The following is a 20,587-nucleotide window of genomic DNA, read 5'->3' on the forward strand; positions in this document are numbered from 1 at the left end:
GTCAGCCGCAACTTTCTGTTTCCATCACAGATGTGGTGATTTTTTTTACACGGTATATGACTATGCGTATAAAACCTGTGGATGGAAGCGTGGTTATTTAGGTGCTTTTTGAGCTTCAAGCTGTTGAGGGAGGAGAGCAACCACACCTGTAATTCTTTTGTTTGGAACACAGCCGAGCCCTGCATCCCCGCCTTTAAATGTATAATTTGAAAGCTTGTTTTATTGCCAAAATGGCTAGCTAAATTATTAAAAATACAGTTTTTATAGTGTTAGGCTTTCAAAAGGCAATTCAGAGAAGCAGATCGTAATTTTGGTGTGCATATAATGTTATAAGTGCATTCAGAATCGTGGTTCGCAGCAAATTTTATTCACAATACAACAAACGCACTGTACGCACTGTGGCTCATTCTGTTCAGGACAACCCTGGGTATAACACCATGTCATCTTGTAACTGTACATCAAACATTGTGATCATAAACGTTGACCTTGTATATTACATGAGTTTTAGGATATGGAAATGTGAAATGCACATTTGGCATTAAGGGTGTTTGGCTTATTTCTATGACATCAAAGCACTGAACCAAAATATAAATGCAACATGTAAATTGTTGGTCACATGTTTCATGAGCTGAAATAAAAGATCCCAGAAATGTTCCATATGCACAAAAAAAACCTATTTCTCTCAAATTTTGTGCACAAATTTGTTTACTCCCTGTTATTGAGAATTTCACCTTTGCCAAGATAATCCATCCACCTGACAGGTGTGCCAAATGCCGAAGCTGATTGAACAGCATGGTCATTACACAGATGCACCTTGTGCTGGGGACAATAAAAGGGCACTCCAAAATGTGCTGTTTTGTGACACAACTCAAGGCCACAGACATCTCAAGTTTTGAGGGTTTTCTGGTTTTGCACAACTGAAGAAGTTCTGCACAAACTGTCAGAAACCATTTCAGGGAAGCTCATCTGCATGCTCGTCGTCCTCACCAGGGTCTTGACCTGACTCCAGTTCAGCGTCGTAACCGACTTCAATGGGTAAATGCTCACCTTCGATGGCCCCTGGCACGCTGGAGAAGTGTGCTCTTCACAGATGAATCCCGGTTTCAACTGTACGGGGCAGATGGCATCTTGTGGGCGAGAGGTTTACTGATGTCAGCTTTGTGAACAGAGTGCCCCATGGTGGCGGTGGGGTTATGGTATGGGCAGGCATAAGCTACGGACAATGAACACAATGGAATTTTTTGATGGCAATTTGAATGCACAGAGATACCGTGACAAGATCCTAAGGCCCATTGTCATGTCATTCATCCACCACCATCACCTCATGTTTGTTTCAGAAGGATAATACACAGTCCCATGTCGTAAGGATCTGTACACAATTCCTGGATACTCACCAGACATGTCACTCATTGAGCATGTTTGGGTTGCTCTGGATCGACTTGTACAACAGCGTGTTCTAGTTCCCGCCAATATCCAGCAACTACACACAGCCATTGAAGAGGAGTGGGACAACATTCCACAGGCCACAATCAACAGCCCGATCAACTCTATGTGAAGGAGATGTGTCTAACTGCAGGAGGTAAATGGTGGTCACACCAGATAATGGCTGGTTTTCAACAGATGCATATCTGTATTCCCAGTCATGTGAAATCCATAGATTAGGGCCTAACTGATTTCCTTATATGAACTTTAACTCAGTAAAATCTTTGAAGTTGTTGCATGTAACATTTATATTTTTTGTTCAGGGTATAAAGCCATCTCATCTTGTAACTGAATATCAAACATACTGATCATAAACATTGACACTGTATATTACATAAGTTTTATGCACATTTGGATTCACAGTGTTTGGCTTGCTGGTATGACATCAAAGCAGTATTTATTATAATCCTCAATGTCTCATCTTTCAAAATACACAGGAGTCCTCGTAATTTACCACATTTCCCTCACCCAGTCAACAAAAAATTAGCAGAAGTTACCCATTTAGAAGGAGGGAGGGATGGGGGCAACTTCTTGTCGTGTGCTGTGCTCAAGTTCAGAATGGCTGTCAGTCAAAACCCATACAGCGCTGTGAAGCACAGAGCCAGAGCTCTGATGTCATGTGTAGCATGTTATTGTACAGCCACAACGTTCCAACTTAGAAGCTTATTAGTGCCCAAATCTGCCATTTTCAACCTGTATACGGCTACGAGTGTAAAGGGCTACAGAATTTGAGCAGTTATACAGTTCATGCGAAAATATTCGGATCTAGTAAAAGGCCAATACTGGTAAGAAATACTTGTATAGAAATGGAAACAGGCTATGATTTTAAAGGGACTGCATGTCAATCTATTAGTGGGCTCTCACCATCAAGTCTTATGTATCAACTTTCTCATGATTCCAATCAACATTTATTCACTCACATCAGCGCTGCCATGTCAGTCATTTTTATATGGCGGGAGATTAACAATTCTAGTCTAGATTTTTGGCAAAATTCAGGGTCTCCTGATGTTTCGATAAATTGATGCTTAGAACCAAATAAATATATAAAACATAGTCCTGCACACATTTTTCATATGAATGGCCTACATTAAAAAGTTTTGGAAAATGGCAAGTTCACTCACTCATCCATAAATGCATCTCAAGTGCAAGTGCGCTGTTCAGCAGCTCACATCATTGGGATGGGGGCCTTTTCGTTAGGAGGGACATCTACCATGGATCATTAAAATAGTTATTATGACCATAGCATTTTTCAGGGGTTGGTGCAGAGCCCTCAGCACCCCTTTAATTTTTTATTCGTTATTTTACCAGGTAAGTTGACTGAGAACACGTTCTCATTTACAGCAACGACCTGGGGAATAGTTACAGGGGAGAGGAGGGGGACGAATGAGCCAATTGTAAACTGGGGATTATTAGGTGACCGTGATGGTTTGAGGGCCAGATTGGGAATTTAGCCAGGACACCAGGGTTAACACCCCTACTGTTACGATAAGTGCCATGGGATCTTTAATTGACCTCAGAGAGTCAGGACACCCGTTTAACATCCCGTCCAAAAGACAGCACCCTACACAGAGTAGTGTCCCCAATCACTGCCCTGGGGGATAGGGATATTTTTTTTAGACCAGAGGAAAGCGTGCCTCCTACTGGCCCTCCAACACCACTTCCAGCAGCATCTGGTCTCCCATCCAGGGACTGACCAGGAGCAACCCTGCTTAGCTTCAGAAGCAAGCCAACAGTGGTATGGTGCTGGCCCTGCTATGATTATGAGCTCACTTCCTCAATTTTAATATTATGTGGACATAATATATATATTTGGAAGCCAAGCACGAGATGCCAGTGTAACTGTGTAAAGTGGCATTAATAAAGTGACTAGTGATCCATTTGTTTGAGTGGCCAATGATTTCAAGTCTGTATGTAGGCAGCAGTCTCTCTGTGTTAGTGATGGCTGTTTAACAGTCTGATGGCCTTGAGATAGAAGCTGTTTTTCAGTCTCTCGGTCCCAGCTTTGATGCACCTGTACTAACCATGCCTTCTGGATGAAAGCGGAGTGAACAGGCAGTGGCTCGGGTGGTTGTTGTCCTTGATGATCTTTTTGGTCTTCCTGTGACATCGGTTGCTGTAGGTGTCCTGGAGGGCAGGTAGTTTGCCCCCGGTGATGCATTTTGCAGACCGCACCACCCTCTGGAGAGCCCTGAGCTTGTAGGTGGTGCAGTTGCCGTACCAGGCAGTGATACAGCCCGAATGGATGCTCTCAATTGTGCATCTGCAAAAATTTGTGAGAGTTTTAGGTGACAAGTCTAATTTTTTCAGCCTACTGAGGTTGAAGAGGCGCTGTAGCGCCTTCATCACACTGTCTGTGTGGGTGGACCATTTCAGTTCGTCTGTTATGTGTACGCAGAGTAACTTGAAACGTTCAACCTTCTCCACGCTGTCCCGTCGATGTGGAGAGGGGGGTGCTCCCTCTGTTGTTTCCTATCGTCTAGACATGATGTTGACATATCTTCACGCCCAGAATAAAAACCTAAAATAAAGAATTACAGGGGCAGTTTGTAAAAAAAAGTCCGGTTTGAAACATCCCATATATTTCTTTTTTTGTTCAATCTTACTCAACGCTGCTTTTGATCAAGCAGACAATAGCAGATGACCAACATCAATTTAGGGATATTATCTATTGTTCTGCTGATGGCCCATCAGGTGTCCATGGTAAAGTTGTCAGATGAATCTAGAATAATCTTTCAGAACATTCACACCTAATCTACTTGGCAATCAGCTCACAGTCATCTGGACACTTTCCTACCTGTGCAGGTCAGTCACATTCCATCTTGTCATATTGAAAAAATGCAACTGGTGCTTTGGCTACAGGCAGACATTACATATTGGTGTCAATCACTCGTAGTCTAATACTCCTCCAATCGATAAAGAGCTTGCTGTTGTTCGAGGGGATCGGCCAGAACAAGGCTCAGTGCCTTTCTAATGGCAACTCCTATCCAACAAATGATGTTTCAGTCTACTTTTCAAGGAACTATCGTACCGCATATTTGTCCCCCACAATGAAATCGGGGAGGGGACTGTGGATCTGTCTCCGTCCGTTCATTTCTACATTAGTCACAAGCAATATATCAGTCAGCACTGGACCGATCTTGTCAAGAGTTGGGTGAATGATGCATCTTACTGTGGTCACAGGCCGGCACATAGCCTGTGGAAAAAATGAGGGGACGCGAACAACAGGTATAAGCCAATCAAAAAGGTTCTTTATTGTAAACCAAAACTATTAACTTTAAACAAAGAAAAATGAATGAGGTGTGAACATATCATAATGTAAGGTGTATGTAAAGTTCAGGGATGCATGAATCTGTGTATGACTGAGTGAAAACTATGCAAAAATACAAAGGAACAAGCAAAACAGAATCATACCTGGAGGAGCAGAGAGAGAGAGAGAGAGAGATTAGTGAAGCAGCAGTTTAAATACCCTGAGCCCAGGTGACTCCAATCACTAACGACCCTCCTCTGCCTGCAGGAGGATCCGCTCCCTCACTGCAGAGGAGGGGGGGGCCGTGACACTATAGAGATCCAGCATTTACAAAATTACACTGATTGGCCCAAGGTGGGAACTATAGTAATTAACAGAAATGTGTTAGTCACGCAATATCTCAATTGGCCCAACTGGGGGTGCTGCATCATTTGTGGGGGATGACATGTTTTTATTTCATCATTGATCATTTGATGCTAGAGCAAATTTAAAGAAAATGAATTATTAGCAGGTTAAAATACTTAAAATAAATAAATGAATACCTTTTCTTTCAATTTCTTTGTTTCTTCTCGGTTATTGAATATGTGTAGGTTTCTGATTTATTCATACATGAATTAGTAGACTTACATTAGGCTAGTAAATGTTTCAAGTAATCCACCCAACCCTGTTTTATTCTGTCTACAAGGAAGGAATGAAACGAGCGCATGCTTCCTGTGACTTGTTCAATCGCATGAAGCTCTCCTTCCAGTTCTCTGCTGCCAGTGACTGGAACGAACTACAAAAATCTCTGAAACTGGAAACACTAATCTTCCTCACTAGCTTTAAGCACCAACTGTCAGAGCAGCTCACAGAATACTGCACCTGTACATAGCCCACCTATAATTTAGCCCAAACAACTACCTCTTTCCCAACTGTAATTAATTCATTAATTTTGCTCCTTTGCACCCCATTATTTTTATTTCTACTTTGCATATTCTTCCATTGCAAAACTACCATTCCAGTGTTTTACTTGCTATATTGTATTTACTTTGCCACCATGGCCTTTTTTGCCTTTACCTCCCTTCTCACCTCATTTGCTCACATCGTATATAGACTTGTTTATACTGTATTATTGACTGTATGTTTGTTTTACTCCATGTGTAACTCTGTGTCGTTGTATCTGTCGAACTGCTTTGCTTTATCTTGGCCAGGTCGCAATTGTAAATGAGAACTTGTTCTCAACTTGCCTACCTGGTTAAATAAAGGTGAAATAAAGTGAAAAAAAGATAATCTTTTATAGAGGAAAATATAGTATAGGCTGTTTTCAAAGAGGTTTAAACAGCCAGCTGTGTGTGCAGGCCCACTAACCAGCTGGGGTACACCAACCAACCTTGTGTCTTTGCGAGCGCACGGACAAAAGAGTTGCATAGGAAGGAGTTTGCTTCTTCTGCAGCATTCCTTGTAAAATATAATGCTTTGTGGCAGTGCTTTGCTACACATAGGTGGTGGGCTGAAGCTGAAAAACGTGATGTTGATCGATCCCCATCGAGGATGATCAGATTTTTTTTGTATATGACAGTTAAACATTCTTATGATGATTATAAAACATTTGGGCACCTTCAATTCTTGCACATTTTCTATATTTTAACACTGTCTGCTCAGGCAAATTTGCTGAAATGCTAAACTTGTAACCAATCAGTACTCCTGTACACACCCCTTGTGATCGACGATCTCAACACAGCCTCTTAAAAACGCGACCTGCTGTCTGATGAAGAGGAACAGATATAGCTAGCTCCCAAAGACTGAAATAAGATACATATCTGTTTTCGAGTGTACTTGAAATATGCAGCATGCAATATGAATTGTCTTGATCATATGAAGAGGTACCTCCGTCGACCATTTAGCCATTTTATTGAAAGCTAGCCAATGTTACAGTTTGACTAGCCTAGCCAGCTACTGTAAATGTACATTTGTGTTTCATTAGCTATCTGTCAGTGAATTCAAATGTTTTATCAATCATGTTTTATCAATCATGATTATATATCTAATTTCAAGTATCTCGCTGCAGGCTTAAAGAAACAATCAATCATATACTTTGCATAGAAACCCAAATAGAAACATGTAGGAAGAAAGCGGTCTGTGTGTTATGTACTGTATGCTAGAATGAAGGTTTAAAAACGACAGCTGCATATGCATATTAGCCAATACACATGGCATAGCCTACACATATAGCATCCCTTGCAATACAATCTTCTCTAAAAACAGTTGTGCATTGTGCTCTGCAATAAATTAACCAGAGTTTGGTTTCTAAACCAGATGAGATCTCAAATAGCAGCTGCCCAATACCATGGTGGGCATGCATAATGTTAGAGTCATTGGAATATCAGGTATGGATAATGATAAAGTGCCTGTGGCATTATAGAAATAGCGGATGGGAAATGAATGTTTGAGTTTCATATACTAAATGTTCTGTGAATATGAATATATTTCGGGGGTTTAAATTCAAAACTTTCCTACTAACCTTCTAAAAGTTGATGATGCCAAAATCTTTCCAATCCATTCCTTATTCTACTAAGTATGACTGAGTGTGAGACATGTTTTCAATAATGTACAGTCCATGCACATACATTCAAACAAAGAACACCATCACAAATAGTGTTTCACCATTTGAGTACAGAGACAAATAGCAAAGGTGTCTCTCAGGCAGTATTTGAAGCATATAAATATAGTGTAACCTAACAGTCAATGTATATCAAGTGCAGTGGAGGGCACAATGCTGCAGTCCAGAAATGAGAGCTTTACCATCTATGCCAAAAGCCTGGGCCTCTGATGGAGACTGTAAAACTGCATAATACATGCTTCAGTATTCCTCCTCTTCTAGGGGTGTGTGTACCCCGGCCCCATAGTCGTATTGAAAGGATCCCACCCTGGTCACCAATGTAGCTCACCAATGTTGGGAGAGACAAGTGCCTTAGCAAAATGCAATCTTAAGCTTGTGTGGTCCAAGATGAGAACTCTACCATCTATGGCAAAAGTCTGGCCTCCTGACAGGGCAATATAATTCTCCCCACTGCATGTTACAATAGTAAAATAATCTGTTCATCACCTGTTAAACTTATTTTACATTGAATTTAGTCTTCAAGATGCTCAAACAAGCACATGTATCTGTAGTTGGTGTTCGTCAACTCTAAAATGCTCTAGACTGTGTAAAATCCACGAAGAAGACAATAGGCAAATGCATATTTGGTCTCAATTTCTAAACAGTGACGGCAGGTCTAGTTCAAACTGCTGTAGGATGGTTCTCCTCACAGGTGAATGAATCAGCCCATGCTTGGTGAAGAGCACTTGGTTGATCTCTGGGAGCTGGACAGGAGAGCTGAATGTGAGACAAAAGTGAGATACAATAATTAATCAAATAAATAATTACAGCAAAGGCATGTAGTTTGTGAGCTAGAAAGTGAACATCCTTACAGTCTGAGGCAGGGTGCTCTGCAATCATCTTATTCCAACTATTGACAGGCAATGTGGCATTTCTTATTTGTCAGTATGAATGCAATTACTGGTTCCTGCCTTGATGACTGTATTAGCTTTACACTACTTGTCCTATAGATTTTTGTAGTCTTAAATTATTACTTGGAATAAACTGATAGCTAAAAACGCTCCTTTGAACCGACAATCTGCTCCTGCTAGCTAGCAACACATCTACTTGTCGTAACTAGCTAGCTGGTTGTTGTAATCTAAGCTGGGAGTCATTTTACAGCTTGCAATGATGGTATCACATGTCTATGATTAAATAGTTAGATTACACATAAAAAAAAATACTTTACATGATAGCAGTTCGTCGGACAGATATCTAGCACTCTGTCACCAGCTACCTTAGATATGGATAACGTGATTGGCAGACTTGATCAGCAATACACAAGTTTTGATTGGTTTACAGTTTAGTACTCAGGGGCGTTTACCTGTCCAGCAAGCGAACATAAAGGTAAGTATTTTGAAAAAAGTATTTTGAATGCAATAATTGACATTCCCAACTATCGTAAATGTGTTCTGAATAAATAAATACACACAATATGTAAAAAAACAGCTTTTCCCTTGACAGAGCTCGATCATCTTAGAAACTAAAGCAGATCGCTTGCTACTGGGCTGTAAAATCCACTACAGATCCACTTCAAAATGGTGGAGATTTGTCACGTTGCTTGGTCATGTACAGGTGCTTTCAAAAAAGGTCCCTCAAAACGTGAGCCATCTGTGTCATTGTGTTGCGTAACAAAATTGCACATTTTAGAGTGACCTTTTATTGTCCTCCGCACAAGGTGCACCTGTGTAATGATCATGCTGTTTAATCAGCTTCTTGATATGCCACACCTGGCAGGTGGATGGATTATCAACAACATTGTAGTTACTCTACAATTCTAACCAAAAGTGAAAAGAAGGAAACAAAGTGAAAAGAAGGAAGCTTGTACAAAATACAAATATTCCAAAACATGCATTCTGTTTGCAACAAGGCACTAACTTAATACTGCAACAAATATGGCAAAGCAATTCACTTTTTTCCTGAATACAAAGTGTTATATTTGGTGCAAATCCAACACATTACTGAGTACCACTCTCCATATTTTCAAGCATAGTGGTGGCTGTATTACATTATGGGTATGCTTGTAATCGTTAAGTATTGGGGAGTTTTTCAGGATAAAAATGGAATGGAGCTAAACACAGGCAAAATCCTAGAGGAAAACCTGTCTCAATCTGCTTTTCACCAGACACTGGGAGACAAATACACCTTTCAGCAGGACAATAACCTAAAACACAAGGCCAAATCTACACTGGAGTTGCTTACCAAGAAAACAGTAAATGTTTCTGAGTGGCCAAGTTCCAGTTTTGACTTAAATCTGCTTGAAGAATTTAGAAAATACTAATGGTCATGTGTTGCACAATCCAGGTGTGGAAAGCTCTTAGACACTTACCCAGAGAGACTCACATCTGTAATCGCTGCCGAAGGTGCTTCTACAAAGTATTGACTCAGGGCTGTGAATAATTATGTAAATGAGATATTTATGCATTTCATTTTCAGTACATTTGTAAACATTTCAAAAAACATGTTTTCACTCTCAATATGGAGTATTATGTGTACATGGGTGAAAAAATATGAATTGAATCCATTTTGAATTCAGTCAAGTAGTATGAATACTTTCTGAAAGCATTGTACAATTCCTAGAAAAATGTATCCTTTTAACCCTGACACCCGCACGATAATGGGTCAAATATGAGATTCCCCCGTTCCTCCCATAGATGGGCAGTTTGATTCCCCATGTTTCTCCCTCTACCAGGATGTCTTGCTCCCAGACAGACTAAATAACTTTTTTGCCCACTTTGAGGACAATACAGTGGCACTGACACGGTCCGCTACCAAAACCTGCGGACTCTCCTTCACTGCAGCCGACGTGAGTAAAACATATAAACGTGTTAACCCTCACAAGGCTGCAGGCCCAGACAGAATACCCAGCCGCGTCCTCAGAGCATGCGCAGACCAGCTGGCTGGTGTGTTTACGGACATATTCAATCAATCCTTATCCCAGTCTGCTGTTCCCACGTGCTTCAAGAGGGCCACCATTGTTCCTGTTCCGTCATCATGAAGTGCTTTGAGAGACTAGTCAAGGATCATATCACCTCCACCCTACCTGACACCCTGACCTACTCCAATTTGCTTACCTCCCCAATAGGTCCACAGACGACGCAATCGCAACCACACTGCACACTGCCCTAACCCATCTGGACAAGAGGAATACCTATGTGAGAATGCTGTTCATCGACTACAGCTCAGCATTTAACACCATAGTACCCTCCAAACACGTCATCAAGCTCGAGACCCTGGGTCTCGACCCCGCCCTGTGCAACTGGATACTGGACTTCCTGACGGGCCGCCCCCAGGTGGTGAGGATAGGTAACAACATCTCCACCCCGCTGATCCTCAACACTGGGGCCCACAAGGGTGCGTTCTGAGCCCTCTCCTGTACTCCCTGTTCACCCACGACTGCGTGTCCATGCACGCCTCCAACTCACTCCTCAAGTTTGCGGACGACACTACAGTGGTAGGCTTGATTGCCAACAACGACGAGACGGCCTACAGGGAGGAGGTGAGGGCCCTCGGAGTGTGGTGTCAGGAAAATAACCTCACACTCAATGTCAACCAAACAAAGGAGATGATTGTTTGATTGACTTCAGGAAACAGCAGAGGGAGCACCCCCACTATCCACATCGACGGGACAGTAGTGGAGAGGGTAGTACGTTTTAAGTTCCTCTGCGTACACATCACGGACAAACTGAATTGGTCCACCCACAAAGACAGCGTTGTGAAGAAGGCGCAGCAGCGCCTCTTCAACCTCACAAGGCTGATGAAATTTGGCTTGTCACCAAAAGCACTCACAAACTTCTACAGATGCACGATCGAGAGCATCCTGTCGGGCTGTATCACCGCCTGGTAAGGCAACTGCTCCGCCCACAATCGTAAGGCTCTCCATAGGGTAGTGAGGTCTGCACAACGCATCACCGGGGGCAAACTATCTGCCCTCCAGGACACCTACACCACCCGATGTCACAGGAAGGCCATAAAGATCATCAAGGACAACAACCACCCGAGCCACTGCCTGTTCACCCCGCTATCATCCAGAAGGCGAGGTCAGTACAGGTGCATCAAAGCAGGGACTGAGAGACTGAAAAACTGGAACTAACAGCCATCAGACTGTTAAACAGCCACCACTAACATTGAGTGGCTGCTGCCAACATACTGACTCAACTCCAACCACTTTAATAATGGAAATGGATGGAAATTGATGTAAAAATGTATCGCTAGCCACTTTAAACAATGCCACTTTATATAATGTTTACATACCCAACATTACTCATCTCATATGTATATGTATAGACTGTACTCTATATCACGTACTTGCATCTTGCCATCTTTATGTAGTACATGTATCACTAGCCACTTTAAACTATGCCACTTTATGTTTATATACCCTACATTACTCTTCTCATATGTATATACTGTACTCTATGCCATCTACTGCATCTTGCCTATGCTGTTCTGTACCATCATTCATTCATATATCTTTATGTACATATTCTTTATCCCTTTACACTTGTGTGTATAAGGTAGTAATTGTGGAATTGTTAGGTTAGATTACTCGTTGGTTATTACTGCATTGTCGGAACTAGAAGCACAAGCATTTCGCTACACTCGCATTAACATCTGCTAGCCATGTGTATGTGACAAATAAAAATTTGATTTGATTTATCTGCTGTGGTGACCCACCAGGGGCACGAAGCAAATGGGCAAGCCATCCAAGCATTGTAAAAACAATACAGGGAGGCAATCCCCTTGGTAGCCTTTTTCTGTGCTATGAAGACATCCGTCAGTGAAGGTGCTTTCCGAACCTGCTGCAGCTGCAGACTCATGATATTTCTCCACTAGTAGGCTTGGAGTTTTTATTACAAAGAAAGCCCTTCTCGGTTGCATTGGTTTGGGGCAGCAAACACATACCACTACTGTCACAGATGTTATTTTTCTTTTTGGACTTCCTCCCTCCCCTCCCCTCCTCTGCAGTGCCTTGCAGGGTGGAAAGGCACTGAAAGGAGACTTACTGTCGCTACAGGCCTGTGCCATTTATAATTACAACAGTGTGCTGTGGCAGTGCCTAGGACCGGCTGATGACTTGCATTTGTATTGTTGCTTGTCTGGTGGCCCTTACCATTGCAGCTGCACGCGAGCTAGCGAGGCGGCCGGCTGCAGGCTAAAAAAGGAAGTGCCGATGACAGGAGCGTATGAATGAAGCAGATAATCTGCCACCTGTGGACAGGACAGTTGGCACAGGAAGGCCTCTGGGGCTGCATGCCTGTACTGCTGTCATGAGATATATTCACCAGGTCACACCAAGACACAGCAGGCAGCAGCAGAGGTAGAGGTAGGCTAGGTGTACTGGAGGTACACCCTGAATACAACAAAATGGCAATGCATGTGTTAGGTTTACAGCCATGCAATGGTTCTGACAACAAATAACTCATGTGTAGTAGAGTATTAAACAGGAGGTGTCAAGTATTTTGATTCTTGTTTGTACCCTACCCAAGGTCAAGCATACAAATGCTTTATGAATTGTTGTTCTGTCAAATATATATTTAAATTTTATATCCTTTTAGCATTTTGAGGAACTTTAAATTAATTTAGGCTTTAGGTGGAACAAAAAGTAGCAGGCTAGACAAATCTGAATGTGCCAGCTGATTAGTATGCTGCTTGAATAATCACTTTTCCCTAAAGTTTGTTCTCTTTATGAATAGAAAAATTGACCTAGAAGCCACTTAGCTTTTTGGTCTTAATTTAAGGTCAGGCGTTACATTTTATGACTTTGTGGCTGTTCTAGATAGTGATCACTCTGCAGAGCTGCCTCCATAACAAGATTCATGAGGAAAAAACTCTAACCTGCCCCTGGCGGAGCTGACGTCACTGCAGCAGCACATTAACAAACTGACTGGCAGATCTCTTTTGTTGATTCATTTCACAAGGGCAAGCTCTCCTCTCCTCTCCTCTCCTCTCCTCTCCTCTCCTCTCCTCTCCTCTCCTCTCCTCTCCTCTCCTCTCCTCTCCTCTCCTCTCCTCTCCTCTCCTCTCCTCTCCTCTCCTCTCCTCTCCTCTCCTCTCCTCTCCTCTCCTCTCCTCTCCTCTCCTCTCCTCTCCTCTCCACTCCCCCTCTCCTCTCCTCTCCTCTCCTCTTTTCTCCCAGAATCCATCAGCCATGGAATTTGGTCCTCGCTCTACAGCCTGAGTGTGTTTACATAGTATAGACCTATACATGGTTGCATGGAACACTGTTTATTCTTTCATGGCAATATGACAGTTTGGAGAGTCACATCACACCAAAATTAAGCAGAAGGCTCCTCAGCTCTAAATAAGTGCATCTTATACAGATTAATGAGTTGAGGTGATGTAATGGTCAATTAGTATGGCTATGAACCTATGAAAGAGGGACCTGCTCTGTACTGTGTTGTACTGCACTATACTGTTGCAATGCACTGTATAATGCTATACTGTACTGTTATGTGCTGTGGTATACTCTTCTGTGCTGTGCTGAACTGTGCTGTATTGTACTCTGCTGTACTGTACTATGCTGCAATGTTTTATGGCACACTATAATATGAGTGAAGGGCAGCAGTCAGTCAGAGGCAGCGGTGTGACAGTTGTTGTCATGTTCTTTTTCCTGGCAGACTGACACTGATGGGCTTGCTGTGTATTTGGGCACTTCCTGTCCTGCTCGGAGCCTCTGTCTCTGTCTGCTGGCTGACTGAAGGGCGGAGGAGCATGGATACAGCAAACAGACCAGAGAACCCCTCCCAGGGACCACAGACCAGGGTAAATATACAGTATGCGTCGCTCTCTGTGTATTTCTGCCTCTCTCTCTGTCACTCTGTCTTCTCTCTCTTTCTCTCCCCTCCCTTTCAACCACTCCCCCTCTGTTTCCCTCTCGGTCACCCTGTTCCTCTGTATAAATCTCTCTGTCTGTGTCTGTTATTCTTCTCTCTGCCTGTTGTGTCTTTAGAAGCCACTCTATCTTTGCATCTGTGACTCTCCTCCTCTTCCTCCCTCTTTCACCCTAGTTCCCCATAAATGATTTTATGCTTTGCATGACATAGCTGAAAACAAATGCCATAAAATGAATCCAAACATACATAGCACAATTTTAGGTAATACGGTTGCATGCAGAAGACGGTGAAATACTCTTCCTGCTCAACATGGGCATTTGAGTGTTTGTCTCCTTACGTGGTTCTGCATGTGATCTTGACAGAGGGTTGCTTAGATACCTTGCAATCACAGTCTTCATGCATCTTGCCTGTCTCTCTCTCCACCGAGGAGAGGAGGTTCAGTTGGCTGCAGAGTGTGTACATCAATTACCCCACAAGGACACTCTTTTGTCACACTACCATTTGTCTCTTTGAAATGTTGTTCCAAACAGTTTGCATGTACACACAATTGCATGACAATCACTTCGATGGTGTGGGTTTACTATATAACTTCGAGCCAGACCTAAAAACCCATTAGCTTCCACCCAGCAGTCTCCCCCCACTTTTTTCATGCTGGTCTGGATTCAAGCTTGAAAAGGGAAGTGACATTGCCTGGTCGTAATGAACAGTGTTTTGGTTGAGATGCATGAAGTTCTAATGTGAATTTGCACATTAATCACACAGGTGAAGTCATTTGTCAATTGTCCTACAGAGCATTGTCCCAAAGAGCATGTTGTCCCCCCCCAACTCCCACAAACATTCTCCCAATTCTTTGTGAAATGAAGCATGCTGCACCCCCCAAGTCTAATCTCCCAGACTGGCTGGCCCATGGTGTGACACCGTGCCAAGTTGGCAGCAAACATAGGAATCTCATCACTGAGGTGGTTCTGTTCTGACCTCTTTAAACACTCAATGCAAACAAGACATTCCCAGGCATCCCTATCTAACCCAGGACATGGGAATTCAAAAGTTGTCAATAGGCATTGTAGTTTAAAGTCAACTCTGGGGTGGTGCTGGTGGATTGGACTGCATCAATATACAGCAGAGCAGGAGTCTTCAGGAATGAATAAGAAAATAAAGTGTAGTCAACCTCCCAGGCCAGTATACACCAGAAACAGTGAGAAATGTAGACAAACACATGTCAACTGAAACAATCTATTCTGGCTGGCAGACCGGTAATTTAGGTAATTAACAGGTAATCTCATCAAAATCAATGCAACAGCTGTAGACTTTACCTTGAAATGCTTACTTACAAGACTTTTCCCAACGATGCAGAGTAAAAAGTGAAAAAAAAAAATAGCAAAGAATAATATGCAGTGCATTCGGAAAGTATTCAGACCCCTCAACTTTTTCCACATTTTGTTACTTTAGAGCCTTATTCGAAAATTGATTAAATCGTTTTTTCACCCTCATCAATCTACACACATTACCCCATAATGTCAAAGCAAAAACTGTTTTTTTCTTCTTTTTTTCAAATGTATTAAAAATAAAAAACTTTAATATCACATTTACATAAGTATCCAGACCTTTTACTCAGTACTTTGTTGAAGCACCGGCAGTGATTACCTCGATAATTCTTGGGTATGACGCTACAAGCTTGGCACACCTGTTTTTGGGGAGTTTGTCCCGTTCTTCTCTGCAGATCCTCACAAGCTCTGTCAGGTTGGAAGGGGAGTGTTGCTGCACAGCTATTTCCAGGTCTCTCAAGAGATGTTAGATTGGGTTCAAGTCCGGGCTCTGGCTGGGCCACTCAAGGACATTCAGAAACTTGTCCCAAAGCCACTCCTGGATTGTCTTGGCTATGTGCTAGGGTCGTTGTCCTGTTGGAAGATGAACCTTCGCCCCAGTCTGAGGTCTTGAGCGCTCTGGAGCAGCTTTTCATCACAGATCTTTCTGTACTTTGCACCGTTCATCTTTCCCTCAAACTTGACTAGTCTCCCAGTCCCTGAAAAACATCCCCACAGCATGATGCTGCCACCACTATGCTTCACCATTGGGATGGTGCCAGGTTTCCTCCAGACATGACACTTGGCATTCAGGCCAAAGAGTTCAATCTTGGTTTCATCAGACCAGATAATCTTGTTTCTCATGGTCTGAGAGTCCTTTAGGTGCCTTGTGGCAAACTCCAAGCGGGCTGTCATGTGCCTTATACTGAGGAGTGGCTTCCGTCTGGCCACTCTACCATAACGGCCTGATTGGTGGAGTGCAGCAGAGATGGTTTTCCTTCTGGAAGGTTCTCCCATCTTCACAGAGGAACTCTGGAGCTCTGTCAGAGTGACCATCAGGTTCTTGGTCACGTCCCTGGCCAGCTCTAGGAAGAGTCTTGGTGGTTCCAAACTTTTTCCATTTAAGAATGATGGAGGCCACTGTGTTCTTGGGGACCTTCATTGCTGCAGAAATGTTTTGGTACCCTTCCTCAGATCTGTCTCGGAACTCTACTGACAATTACTTCGACTTCATGGCTTGGTTTTTGCTCTGACATGCACTGTCAACTCTGGGACCTTATATAGACAGTTGTGTGCCTTTCCGAATCATGTCCAATCAATGGAATGTACCACAGGTGGACTCTAATCAAGTTGTAGAAACATCTCAAGGATGATCAATTGAAACAGGATGCACTTGAGTTCAATTTCGAGTCTCATAGCAAAGGGTCTGAATACTTATGTAAATAATATATTTCCGTTTATTATTTGTAATACACTTGCAAAAAGGTCTACAAACCTTTTTTCGCTTTGTCATTATAGGGTATTTTTTTGTAGATTTATTAGGATTTATTTTTAGAATAAGGCTGTTACGTAACAAAATGTGGAAAAGTAAAAGGGTCTGAATACTTTCTGAATGCACAGTGCAGTGAAAAAGTTTTTGCCTCCTTTCTGATTTTGTCTGTTTTTGCATATTTTCGATACTGAATGTTATCAGATCTTCAACCAAAACCTAATATTAGATAAAGGGAACCTGAGTTTACATTTTTTTTCTATACTTATTTTATTTCATTAACAAAGTTATGCATCAAATCAAATCAAATCAAATGTATATAGCCCTTCATACATCAGCTGATATCTCAAAGTGCTGTACAGAAACCCAGCCTAAAACCCCAAACAGCGAGCAATGCAGGTGTAGAAGCACGGTGGCTAGGAAAAACTCCCTAGAAAGGCCAAAACCTAGGAAGAAACCTAGAGAGGAACCAGGCTATGTGGGGTGGCCAGTCCTCTTCTGGCTGTGCCGGGTGGAGATTATAACAGAACATGGCCAAGATGTTCAAATGTTCATTAATGACCAGCATGGGCGTATAATAATAAGGCAGAACAGTTTAAACTGGAGCAGCAGCACGGTCAGGTGGACTGGGGACAGCAAGGAGTCATCATGTCAGGTAGTCCTGGGGCATGGTCCTAGGGCTCAGGTCCTCCGAGAGAGAGAAAGAAAGAGAGAATTAGAGAGAGCATATGTGGGGTGGTCAGTCCTCTTCTGGCTGTGCCAGGTGGAGATTATAACAGAACATGGCCAAGATGTTCAAATGTTCATAAATGACCAGCATGGTCGAATAATAATAAGGCAGAACAGTTGAAACTGGAGCAGCAGCACGGCCAGGTGGACTGGGGACAGCAAGGAGTCATCATGTCAGGTAGTCCTGGGGCATGGTCCTAGGGCTCAGGTCCTCCGAGAGAGAGAGAGAGAGAGAAAGAGAAAGAGAAAGAGAAAGAGAGAATTAGAGAACGCACACTTAGATTCACACAGGACACCGAATAGGACAGGAGAGGTACTCCAGATATAACAAACTGACCCTAGCCCCCGACACATAAACTACTGCAGCATAAATACTGGAGGCTGAGACAGGAGGGGTCAGGAGACACTGTGGCCCCATCCGAGGACACCCCCGGACAGGGCCAAACAGGAAGGATATAACCCCACCCTCTTTGCCAAAGCACAGCCCCCACACCACTACACACCACACATCACCCAATATCCCTGTGTGAAAAAGTAATTTCCCCCTTACACTCAATAACTGGTTGCGCCACCTTTAGCTGCAATGATGCAACCGAATTTTGGCCCACTCTTGCATGCAAAACTGCTTTAACTCACTGACATTTGTGAGTTTTCAAACATGAACTGCTCTTTTCAAGTCCTGAAACAACATCTCAATTGAGATTAGGTTTGGAATTCGACTTGGACATTCCAAAACTTCTAATTTGTTGCTTTTTAACCATTTTCATGTCGACTTGTGTGTTTTGGATCGTTGTTGTCTTGCTGCATGACCCAGCTGCGTTTCCGCTTCAGCTCACAGACGGATGGCCTGACATTCCTCCGTAGAATTCTCTGATACATAGCAGAATTCATGGTTCATTCTACGAAGGCAAGTCATCCAGGTCCAAAGGCAGCAAAGCATCCCCAACCATCACACTACCACCACCATGCTTGGCCTTTGGTATGAGGTTCTTACTGTGCAATACAGTGTTCGGTTTTCACCAGACATAATGGGACCCATCTCGTCCAAGTTTGCCAAAAATAAAATGGATGATCATCAAGACTTTTGCAAGAATGTTCTATGGACAGATGAGTCAAAAGTACAACTTTTTGGATGACATGGGTCCCAGTATGCCTGGCGAAAACCATTCTTGGCACTCCGGTACCACTTTCCATGTGGTAGCAGAGTGAACAGTCTACGGCTTGGGTGGCTAGGTTCTTTGAAAATTGTCCTGGCCTTCCTCTGAGCTCAGCCCCAGTGCAGTACTGGGCCGTCCGCGCCATGCAATCGAGGGCGGTGCAGTTGCCATACCAATCAGTAATACAGCCAGTCAAGATGCTCTCAGTGGTGCAGCTGTAGAACTTTTAGAGGATCTGAGGGCCCATGCCAAATATTTTCATCCTGCTGAAGGGGGAAGAGTTTTTATTAGCCAATGCCCGTCACGGGATTGGGTCCTTCTTACAGGCATTGCAGCTCGGAAGTAGCCTAGGCTACTAGTGAAGACAAACACATCGGGATCGGGTCCTTCTTACAGGCATTGCAGCTCGGAAGTAGCCTAGGCTACTAGTGAAGACAAACACATCGGGATCGGGTCCTTCTTACAGGCATTGCAGCTCCGAAGTAGCCTAGGCTACTAGTGAAGACAAACACATCGGAGATGCAACGGCGCACAGCCTTCGTATCCAATTCCTATGCGCATATTGAAGATGTGACAAGAACATTCCACATTTACTTTTTTGTCAGCCAACAAGATGAGTAACGAACAACAAAAGCACTATCCAATGTCAATCTACTCTTCCCCAAAGTAGAAAAGTTGACCTGGTCAGATTGTTATTCTGTACTAGAAATACATGTTCCAAATAGACTCTGGGACAGTTGTGGGATGATAGATCCCAAATTAAAACAACCACTGTACATCAAAAAAACTATTTAAAAGCAATGAGGCTGATGGAACTGATCAGAACATTTAGCTTTAAATGTTGATAAACTATTAGGCTATTTCTTCACATTATATGCACAGAAATGTGCACACGGCAGTAAGCTCAAATGTTCCAAAATGCAATTATCAGGAAAACATCATTCTCCAAAGCACACCGCAAATGCAAATGAATGAATTCATAAAAGCGATCGGTTTCATATGACAAAGATAAAAAATATTATTTAGAAATTTACAAAGAATGAAGATCTAAAGATGCAACAATTATTATGGGTTGTTAACATGACTAGGATTGTGTCTTTGGCTGCTGGACAATGAAAGAAAGTTGAGAACTTGAGAGAAATACTGATTTTAATCAGAAATACTGACAAAATAATCCGGAACACAGTAAGACATGCCTTATAAAATTACAAAAAAACATCTAGGTTTTAAACATTTACGTTTATGGTTAAATAGTTTCAAAATGTCGACTGCCTCTGCTCAGATTGCAAGGTGCACAAAAGGCACTGGCCTTTCTCTGCTATATGAACAGGGTATGACAGAATCAAGCCTTTAGACGTTAATTATCCTACATTAGATTTGTTAAACATGACTGGCGTTTAGCCAATAAATATATGTACTTATAAGTCTCATTAAAATGGGGCTACATTTTCTGGTGCCTCCCTCCTGTCAGCATCGGCCTGGACCTGTAGCCAATATGCATATCACCTACACTTTGACATGTGATTCATCACTCCAGAGAATGCGTTTCCACTGCTCCAGAGTCCAATTACGTTTATGGTTAGATAGTTCAAAATGTTGACTGCCTCTGTTCGGCTTTACACCACTCCACCCGACGCTTGGCATTGCGCATGGTGATCTTAGGCCTGTGTCCGGCTGCTCGGCCATGGAAACCCATTTCATGTATCTCCCAATCAACAGTTATTGT

At 42.7% G+C, this 20,587-nt stretch overlaps 1 protein-coding gene across 1 annotated transcript in view; it reads left to right on the top strand.

Annotated features, from left to right (window-relative positions):
* LOC109873382 (follistatin-related protein 4-like) overlaps positions 1 to 20,587 on the top strand; it is a 259,021-nt gene that overhangs the window by 5,992 nt on the left and 232,442 nt on the right. Inside the window, exon 2 of the mRNA XM_031808574.1 lies at positions 13,967 to 14,111. Within this exon, the coding sequence (XP_031664434.1) occupies positions 13,977 to 14,111 (135 nt within the window). The 5' untranslated portion in view covers positions 13,967 to 13,976. The remainder of the gene's footprint in view (positions 1 to 13,966; positions 14,112 to 20,587) is intronic.

The sequence above is a fragment of the Oncorhynchus kisutch genome, linkage group LG28 (assembly GCF_002021735.2).
Source record: "Oncorhynchus kisutch isolate 150728-3 linkage group LG28, Okis_V2, whole genome shotgun sequence".
In the NCBI taxonomy this organism is placed as follows: Eukaryota; Metazoa; Chordata; class Actinopteri; order Salmoniformes; family Salmonidae; genus Oncorhynchus; species Oncorhynchus kisutch.